The sequence below is a fragment of the Nicotiana tabacum genome, chromosome 16 (assembly GCF_000715075.1).
Source record: "Nicotiana tabacum cultivar K326 chromosome 16, ASM71507v2, whole genome shotgun sequence".
In the NCBI taxonomy this organism is placed as follows: domain Eukaryota; kingdom Viridiplantae; phylum Streptophyta; class Magnoliopsida; order Solanales; family Solanaceae; genus Nicotiana; species Nicotiana tabacum.
Window position 1 is genome coordinate 3,261,243 of NC_134095.1, and position 11,003 is coordinate 3,272,245.

Sequence of the window (11,003 nt, forward strand, 5' to 3'; positions counted from 1 at the left end):
TTATATTTTTGAAATTTTAGTTCAGAATTTAATATGTTGCTTCTATTTTAATTGTTTTCACTATATATCTATAATTTGGTAAAAAAAATACTTTGTACAATTGAACCAATTGATTCATATTAACTAAATTTAGGATTTAATTGTTTATTCTTGTTAAAGACGAGAAAGCTCTGTGTTCACTTTTGGTGAGTTTCAATTGCAGATAATAAACATTAGTGGTGGAAAAGAAGTGTTCGTTGCAATTGAAGGATGTTATAGTCCACTGGGTTTCAATGGGATTATATGCAAACATGGGAAAGGAAGGTTCCTTTGGCAGTGAATGTCGGAACTTAATTTTTGATTAGCAACAGCAATGGGTATCATATTGCTTTTATTTTTATCTGTCTACTAAAACTTAAGAGTAATTTTGAATAATAACTTTTGTTTTTTATCCGTTTTTTCCTTATCTATCTTTTTCGGGTGTTCCTCAAGGGACAATTAACCGTTTCGCTATAAACATTATTTCATTTCGTTACTTAGATGTATCAAAATTGGCCCAAAAATATATAACACGCTCATTATGTACTTAAATACCTATCAATTCATCTGATGTACTTAAGCGATGATTAGAACTTTGTTAAGGTACTATTTCAATTTGAATAAAAAGGAGTATAAATAATTGAAGATGTATATATAGTTGGTCGAACGTTAAACACTCTGAGTAGTTGTTTTAAGAAATACTCAATCATTAATAATACAATTGCATAATGCAATCGTGGAATGAAGTCCCATTTCTTGTCAAGGCTGAGCTGCCATATATTTGAATAAGAGAATTGGAAGGACGAAAGCTACTCATTTTGGAAAACTAAAAGGATGATTTTTACTTATTGATATATTTTATGGGTGAAGTGTAGATTTTTGGGTAAACTTTAAGGATGTATTTGGCCAAAAAATTCTCTTTCTTTCACTTCTTTCACATCAGCCCAAATCTTTTTACTACTATATCCTCTACATGCAATCTTTTGCGTCTGACCGCCTTTGAAGCAGAAGCGGTTGAAATGTATGGGTACCGGTTCAACTGAATTCATTAATTTTAATGTAAAATATAAAATTATATATAAAAATATATTAATATTATTCTCTCTGTTTCAATTTAGATAACACATTTTTCTTATTAGTCCGTTTCAAAAATAACGATACATTTCAATAATTAGAAATAATTCAACTTTAAATTCTTCATTTTACTTATTTTACCTTTAATAATAAATTTTTATAACTATACAAATATCATGGCTCCACAAAATTTTTACCTGTCAAGTATTTAAAATAACAAATTTCTAAGTCTCATTTTTTTTCCTTAAACTTCGTACCAAGTCAAACTACCTTATCTAAATTGAAACAAACGGAGTAATATATAGCAATATGAACCCAAAACTTTTAAAAAATAATAGGTTCAGTACTAAATTTTTTAAAGGTTGAACTTACAAAACTTAAATTCTAGGTCCGTCCATCTTTGTAGCATTCTCTGCCACGCACCTTGTACATGTAATCTTACGACTGCACCTAATCTCTTCGCTCTTTTCCTTTTTGCCTATATAAAACTATGTCTTCCACATTTGAAGAAAGGCAAGATATTTGGAACAACAACAATCAACTAATGGTAAAATAACTTTTCTTTCTTTTCCACTTTAAAATAGAGATAAACACCTCAATTTAATAATATGCCTTGTGTTTTTTTTTTTTGGCAGGAATATCAAGTGAGTTATGATGAGGACGATTCTCTGTATGTAGAGCCATGGGGAGGCTATGGTGGAACTGAGTGGAACTGAAAGGTCCTAGTAAGGAAATATATATTGCATATTTTGGTGGTGTTATTGACTATATCATGTTCCGAACCATAAACAGTACCAAAAAAGGCTTAATCCTTCAGTCACCAAAATTTGGTGGCTTTTGTACGAGAGTAACAAAGGTATGATGATAACTGGTTAGTAGAGACGGATCTAGGATTTGAATTTAATGGGTTCAAAATTTATTATTTTTATATATTTAATAATATTTTGAGCAAAAATATAAGGTAGATATAGGATTTGAACTATGGGTGTTTATCGGGCTGGCTGGGACGGGCTGAATGGGAAAACCCCCAGCCCGTTCGGTTAGCGGGCGGGCTGTTAGCGGGCTGGGGATAACGAGCTGTTATAGGGATGGGATTTTTCGGGTTTTCGTGGGCCGTACGGGTTAGGGCTCGGGCGGGCCGGGCTCAAATTTTTTTCTTTTTTCTTTTTAATTTAAATTTTATTTTTCTTATTCAATGTTATTGATAGTTAAGTATTTGCAAACTTTTAAGGGTTAGAATTAAACTTTGAAGTTTAAAGTTTAAAGTTTTAAATTTGAAATTTGTATTTTATAATTATAAAATTGAAATTGGAAAGTAAGTGGCTACAAAAAAATTATTTAATAAGAGTATAAGACCAATAGGCAAATGTAAGGAACAAACTTCGAAGGCTTTCATTTATATTTTTAATATTTCAAATTAATTTGCAAGTTCTTTTTTGATTTTTTATTATTTTTGAACTTGCAAATTAAAACTTAAAAGTTTACAATAATTATAAAAAATAAGAAATAGTACATCACATGCTTTGCATCATTTTTGTAAGTTCTTCCATGTCAACATGAGGTTCTTGGTTTCCGGGATTGGTTGAATCGGAACCATAAACCATTATATCTCCAATTTTTTGGTCCTCCTCTTCGTCTACCTCGTCACGCCCTTGATTTCGCCGTTCTGATCTTATCCAATCTTTGAAGCATACTAGAATTTCCAAAGCGTTGCTGCCCAATGAATGACAGGTATCTCCTAGCTGCTGCCTTGCTTGGCTAAATGCGCTCTCTGATGCGACTGTTGAAATCGGCACATTTAGCACGTCTCGAGCCATGGCCGAAAGAACAGGAAATTGATTTGAGTTGCTCCTCCACCAACTCAGCGGTAGAAAATCCTTTGTGAGGGGCTCTGGTGACTTTTGCAAGTAGAATTGTAGTTCATCAATATTCCTGCTACTGGTTTGTTGATGCTCTCCTAGTGTAGACCAAATCTGATAATCTTGAACACAATCATCATCATCCATTGTTGTTCCAGATGTTGAAGGGTTAGTTGAAGGAATATTTGCATCTACAACCGAACAAGCATCAACAATGTTAGCATAATAATTATATAAAGTTTGTAAATGTATGTGTAGCTCAGAAATACAAGTGTCAATATCAGGAGTTTCAGTTGGGCCAATATCCATATAAGTATATAAAGCTCTAATTAATTGGCGACACTTTATCATTTTGACTGTAGGGTTTAAAATAACACCAATTAGGTAAATATAGAGAATTGGGTAGAAATACTTTTTAAACTTATCTAGCATAGATTCAACAACAGTAGCATATCCTTCTTTCTGCTTCAAATTATGTAGTAAAAGAAAAATTTCAGCAATATGAACTAAACCATTTGAAATGGTAGGATAATAAGCTCCAGAAAACTCAAGTGTAGCCACATAAAATTTTTGTAAAAATTGTATAACATCATGAATGACTTTCCAAGTTCTAGATGTTAACAAACGGTTAGGATTGGTACAATGAGAATTAGCAACTTCAGTTATAGGCATTATATATTTATAACAACATCTTAAGAACAAATAAGTATAATTCCACCTAGTAACTATTTCTTCAGGCATGAGTCTTGGTTTTAGTCCATAGTGTACACATTTTTCCTTAAATGCATTTAATCTAGCACTTCTATTATTTCCTTGAATTACACCAACAACTCTTCTAATTAAAGTAATTTCATCTCTAAATAATTCAAGGTCACTCTTCACAATCAAGTTATAAATATGACATGCACATCTAACATGAAATATTTCAGGAATTGGTGGGTGTAGATGCAATTTTAATATTGTAATAGCAGCAGTGTTGTTAGAAGCATTATCAAATGACATACACAAAACTTTTTCTACAAGATTATAAAATATAGCAACTTCATGTATAGTATTACTTATAAATGCACCAGTATGACTTTGATCTTTATCATATTTAAAAGCAATAATACGTTTTTGCATACAAAAATTATCATCTATCCAATGGCATATAACAGTCAAATAATCATTTCCATTCAGAACACGACCAATATCAGAAGTAAGAGAAACTTTACAAGGAAGACTTGCGAACAAATAACGTATATATGTCTGATATTGTCCAAAAAGCCTAAAGATATCAGCTCTACAAGTACTTCTAGGAATACCTTTAAACATAGGGTTATAAATTCTTTGAATATAAGTAACAAGATATGGTGAAGAAGCAAAACTAAAAGGTAAACAACCTAAAACAATCATTTTAGCTAATTCTTCTCGATCTTTTTTAATATCGTATTTACCCATTAACCCCCCAGTGACCGGGTTAAGTTTTTGTTGCCCAGCTTCATCGCCTACTCCCCAATCAATAGGATGAATTTCTTCCATGTGCCTACGAAGTTGACCCGTTCCCCCATTCTTACCGGGCTCGTGTTTATAAACTTCATTACATATTTTACATTTTACATATTTTTTTTGATCTTCTAGTCTTTCAAAAAACATCCAACACTTACTTCTTAATCGTCGATTCTTCTTAATAGGGAGAGGAGGCCTACTTGTTGCACCTGCACCCCTAACATTTTGAGTTTGACTAGCATTACCAGGTGTAGGTGGTGGTGTGTCAAGATTATCGGGTGATTGAATATCATCTAACAAAGCATCTAAATCATCATCTACACCATAATTTTCTTGCATTCGCTCATAATCTACATTTAAATTTTCAGGTGAACTTTCAGAAATATGTGTAAAGCTACTAGAAGAACCAACACCATCTCTTGTTCTTTTTGAAGTTTTCTTACTACCACCTCTAGTGCACGCTTTTTTGGCCGCTCTACGTAAATCCATTATATAAATTAAAGTAAGAAATTAAAGTAAGAAATTAAATTAAGAAATTAAGTTAAGAAATTCAAGTAAGAAATTAAATTAAGAAACTAAATAAGAAACTAATTAATAAAATAAGTGTACACCAAATAAGAGAAAGAGATGGAACGAGTGTACCGGGATTCCTTATGCCGCACTAATTTTGAATTTTTGATATCAAAATTCAAACTTCAATTGATAGACCGAAACTTGATAGTTGATAATACTTGAATACTTGATAATTGATACCACACTTCACTTGAATAATTGATATTTGATAATAATAATTTTGTAATGGCTAAACTAAATAATTGATGAAACTTGAAATAATAAATAATTGAGAATTTAAGAACTATAATATCAAGAGAGAATTGAGAGTTTGATACTTGAGAGAGAATTAGAGTAGTAAGAGAGTGAATTTGTGAGAAAAAATGAAGAAGAAGGGGGGCTATTTATAGATTTTGGGGTGGGAGGGCTATATTATTAATGGGGGCCATTAATGGGGGGCCGAAATTGGCCATTTTTGCAATTTCTGGTTGTTCCCCAACGGTCATTTCTGAATTTGACCGTTGGGAACGGTCCAATTTAATTTTTAAAAAAAATTCAAACGAAAACCGGGCTGCTAACGGGTTGCAGCCCGTGTTCAGCCCGTTAAGGAAAGTCGGGCTTAACGGGTTCGGGGCACCGTTAGTCTAAACGTGAACGTACACAACCCGACCCCCGTCCCAACCCGCCCCAACGTGAACAGTAGCGGGCTGAACCGGGCTGATCCGGGTTGAAGCGGGCTGAAAACGGGTCAGCCCGGCCCAATTAACACCCATAATTTGAACTATGGGTTCAAATTCACAATTCTACCACATCTTATCTAATTTAATAGGTTCAAAATTTATTATTTATACATATTTAATAATTTTTTATATAAAAATACAGGCGTAGATGATGATGGATTCTACACTGGATACACCTCTGATTGTTAGCCAACATAGTAATTCTAAATTTTATTTCACGTCAAAAGTATTTGGTTCACTCATTTTCAGTATGTGTATAACAAACATTAATTTGTTTGAAATTAAGGCATAATTATTGTTATTATTGTTTTGCTAGGTGACTTTTGAGAAAGCGCCCTTGGAATATTTGACAGGAATAACAGGGACTTTGGGTCGTTTTAATGGCCATTTGGTTGTAAAATCTCTATGTTTTATAACCAATGTGAAGAGTTATGGACCTTTTGATTCTGAGCGTGTGCCTGATTCTGGGAAAAGAAGCTCTTTTCATCCTCTGATGAAAGATTGGGCTATTGTTGGATTTTACAGGCACGCTGGCTCGTACCTTGATGCTATTGGTATTTATTTGCAGAAAATTACTCGTCCCACTTTACCAGAAGAACTTGAATTTGATGACCAGAAATCTGAAGAAGGCGGCGGATGAGATGCAATTTGGCATTTTAGTCAAGGGTGGAGCCACACCAGACGGTCCAATAGTTTTGGTTCGAACCTTGTATTTGTATTAAAAGGTTCGCGTATAAATAATCTATTGCGAACCCGCCGAGCAAAACAAGTTGTGGTTTAGTATCTGCTTCAGATTTTAGTAATGTTATTTTCCTACATTTTCTTAATTCTGGTAGTAATGTCTTTCCGTAGCTTCTGTTGCAAATAGCTTCATTAAATATGTTGTAGTAATGGTGAATTATGAATCTAAGTTTTTATGTGTGTCTCTATTTCTACTAATCATCTCCCTTTATCAAATCTTAGTTGGTTTTGTTCATAGAATGTTGATCCCCTCAAACCTTTAGATTTCTGTCCAACCGTAATGATATATATGTGTGTGTGTGTGGGGGGGGGGGGGGGATCTTGCTAACATACTAGTGAAGGTAGTATGTTAGCCATGTACCCATTTTTACTTACCTAAAATACCCTTACATTCATGTTTCCTATTCATTGGGACGGAGGCTTTTTTGTCTTTTTATTTCAAAATTTGAACCCCCGTTCCCAGATCCAGATCCTGCTCTCTCTAGCTTTGCCTTTTCTTTCTCTCCCTCACTGGACAAGGAACTATTCCATTTCTTCTTCTCTAACCAGATATAAATTAGTTCATATCTCATGCTTATTAATCACTACTTCAGTCGTCACAAGAAAACTCATTACGCTTAAAATATAAACTTACAGTTTTTGGCAAAAAAAAAAAAAATTACTACCCAAAAGAGCTCTTGATGACTGGGTTGTTCCTCTCATTGATTAATAATCAAATGAGTCTAATAGGAATACAAAGAAGAAGACAAGTAACTCTCTTTGAAAATTGATGATTTAGCTTGACTCATTAAATGAAATACTCCTTGTCGTTCTATGTCACCCTCTGTTTTCAACCCTTCGACTTTGAGAATTTCAACACTCATCTATTTAAGAGATATTTAATTTTAAAATATAAATCATCTTAGATTTATCAAAGTCATTTGTTGTTACGACCCAAATTCCCAATCTTAGAGCCGTGATGGCACCTAACACCCCACTTGTTAGGCAAGCCAATGTTAGAAATTGATTAGCCATTTCCCTTTGAATAATTACTAAAACACAATAACATAATTTAAAAATAACTAAATCTGATAGTTTCAATAAATAACTTCATGAATAAAATAATATACGAATAAATAAACCAAGCCACGAATTAAATATATAACTCTAAGACTACCCCAGTGTCTGGTGTCACAATTCACGAACTTCTAAGTATACTACATATAATGGGATGAGAGAAATAATGTATCTGTTTTGAGTAAAATAAACAGTCTCTATAAAACTAAGAGACGACTCCACGAATTCTGCGGACGCCAGCAGATCTACCTCGTGTCTCCGAGTGATGAATGACAGCTACTAAAGCCGCTAACGCTGGACGATACCTGGATCTGCACAAAAGAGGGCAGAGTGTAGTATCAGTACAACCCACCCCATGTACTGAGTAAGTGCCGAGCCTAACCTCGACGAAGTAGTGACGAGGCTACGATGAGCCAATTATAATATAAACTGTAACAACATATAAATAATAAAGCAAGAAAGAAATTCTAAACTAAACAAAAACAATAAACTATAGCAATAAATGAAATAACTCAGCCACCTCTTGCCAGGTCTCAGCTATAACCAAATTCTCAAAGAACGGAATACAAGTTGTGAAATAGTAGCTGTAATCTGGAGTTTATCACTTCTGGATAATACCCGAAAAAATAGGAACATCTTACACAATTTTGAAAGGACTTTTCAATAGCATCAGCTGTTCCATAAAATGTAATTGATATTTTTCTTTTATATGATCTATAAAGATCGTAGAAAAGACATACCACAACTACAAATGATGATATTAAATCCGCCACACAATTTCGTTGAACTACTACAAATTCGGGAGGAAATTGACATTTCATTGCCACTTCAGCTTCAATACCCAAGTTAATTAAAAATACGTACTCAAAGAACAACTGAATACCACGAAAAAAGCGACGGATCACAAACGCTTGAATGCAACAGATAACACCAACTACAAAAATAGGTACGCCTCAAGAAATAATAATGAGAATAATATCAAGGGAAGTCATCGAACAGGGGGCATGAGCGGGGGAGATCATCTAAGGGTAGGTGCAATTCATTTTGTAATCTGGAGCAAGACACAAAACTAAATTTTTTTTTGCTGTGATAATTTATGAGTTGATTAACTCTGAAGGAGATTGTGAGGAAGGAGGCCTTAATAAAGGCAAAAATCAAACAAAACAAAAATTTCCAATAAAAGAAGCACAATAAAGCATAATCTGTTTGTGCATGGCTAGTACAACTATTTCCATTAGAAATAGCATAGTTAGATCACATTTTTGATTTCATATACAAGTCAACAACAATTTTACAGTTTAGAACAAACCCAATAAGCTCTTTAATCAGCTTTATTGCCATTTTTGATTATATATTATACAAATTGTAACGACCCGACCGGTCATTTTGGGCTCTAGCATGTCGTTCGATAGTTTGAGGCCGTGAGCAACTTCACATCAGGTATTATGACTTGTACACATGGTCGAAATTGAATTTCGGGAAGTTCGCAATTGATTTGGAAAGAGAATTTCCATTTCGAAAGCTTTAAGTTGGAAAAATTGACTAAGATTGGATTTTTGAGTAAATGACCTCAGAATCGGGATTTGAAGGTTTTAACAGGTTCATATGATGATTTCGGACTTGGGCGTATGTCCGGATCGGGTTTAGGAAGACCCGGGAATATTTCGGCACCTATTGTGAAAATTAGCATTTTTGGAAGAACTTCATAAGTTGGGTTGTAGTGCATTTTAGTGTTATCGATGTCCATTTGGGATTTCGAGTCTGGGAATAAATCCACATGGTGATTCTGGTATTGGGAGTGTGATCGGAAGTGAATTCGGAGGTCTGTAGGTCGTTATGGAGTCATTTGGCTAAAGATAGAAATTTGAAGGTTTTGAGAAGTTTGACCAGAAGTGGACTTTTTAATATCGAGGTGGGATTTCGATTCCGAAAGTTGGAATAGGTCTGTAATGTCAAATATGACTTGTGTGCAAAATTTGGGGTAAATCGGACGAGATTTGATAGGTTTCGACATCGAATGTAGAAGTTTGTAATTCTAAAGTTCATTAAGCTTGGATTGGAGGTCGATTCATGAGTTTAACGTTGTTTGATATGAGTTGAGGCCTCAAGCAGGTCCGCATTATATCATGGGATTGGTTGGTATGATTGGTTGGGGTCCCGGGGGCCTCGAGTAGATTCCGGATGGTTAACAGATCAAATTTGGAATTTGAAGAAAGGAATGAAGCAGCTGGTATATGGTGTAACCGCACCTGCGAGGTTTTGACCGCAGGTGCGGAGCCGCAGGAGTGACCTAGGTACCGCAGAAGCGAAAGTGGCTGGGCTAGGCTGGGACCGCAGATGCGGTCATCTTGCCGCAAAAGCGGGACCGCACCTGCAAAAGGAAGGACACAGATGCGGAAGTTGGGGGCTTGGATGAGGACCGCAAAAGCGGTTAGCGGGTCGCACTTGCGCAACCGCAGAAGCGGTCAAGTGACCGCATGCACGAAAATGCTAGAGGCAGTGAGGTTCTTTTAAATCAGGGGTTGGGTTCATTTCAACCACATTTCTTCCATTGAAGCCGATTTTGGAGCAACTTTGAGGTGCCATTTTCACCACCAAGCATGAGGTAAGTGGTTTATGTCAGTTTTGAGTTAAATACATGATTGTATATGGATTTGAGCATGAATACTTGTGGAAAACTTGGGGTTTGAGGGAAAACCTAGAAAATTAGTATTCTTAGATTTTGACCACGATTTTGGACATGAATTTGAGAGTAAATTATATATTTGAGTTCATGAGGTTATGGGTAAACCTTATCTTCGAATTTTTTTGTAATTCGGGCACGTGGGCCCGAGGGCATTTTTGTCAACCTTTCGATAGGGGCTAGGAATTGTTATAAATTGGATTATAATGAGTAATTGGACATATATTAATGGGTTTACATAATTATTGGCTAGTTTTGGAGCGTCGTGCGCCAATTTGAGTCTTCAGAAGGACGTGGAATGCCGGTGATGGATCTTCGGAGAGAGTTGAGTATCCTTTCTAACCTTGTAAGAGGGAATTGTCTCCATAGGTGAATTAATTGGAATTGTGCTTCCATTTGTGGGGGCTACGTACGCACGAGGTGATGAGAGTCCGTGCGTAGTTGCTATATATTTAAGTCTGAGTAGTCTAGGACCCAAAAACATGTTATACCTGGAATATTTGTAATGTTATTAACGTATTGAATTGCTTAAATCACATCGAATTAGTAAATAAATTTCTAAGAAAGATTAAACTTCATTTTCTTGAATTGTTAAAAAGAGAATTGGCTTTTCTTTGGATAATTGTTCCATGATGACTTCTTGATTGACTGTCTGTGTGTGTTTAATTTTGGAACGGGGCGAACGCCTTGGCAATTAAATAGATGCATCTATGGTTCGCTCCATTCGACCCTCTGGCAGTGCACAGTTTAAATACTTGTTGGATCGGGCCGTACGACCTCGACATGTTTTGC

General features: G+C 35.0%; 1 protein-coding gene across 1 annotated transcript; it reads left to right on the top strand.

The window, feature by feature from the left end:
* Nucleotides 1-5,879: 5,879 nt before the first annotated feature.
* LOC142170622 (mannose/glucose-specific lectin-like) lies at nt 5,880-6,371 on the top strand. The gene is made up of 2 exons (XM_075232512.1): nt 5,880-5,957; nt 6,048-6,371. Exons 1-2 carry the CDS (start codon nt 5,880-5,882, stop codon nt 6,369-6,371), a joined length of 402 nt encoding a protein of 133 aa, XP_075088613.1.
* Nucleotides 6,372-11,003: the final 4,632 nt, after the last annotated feature.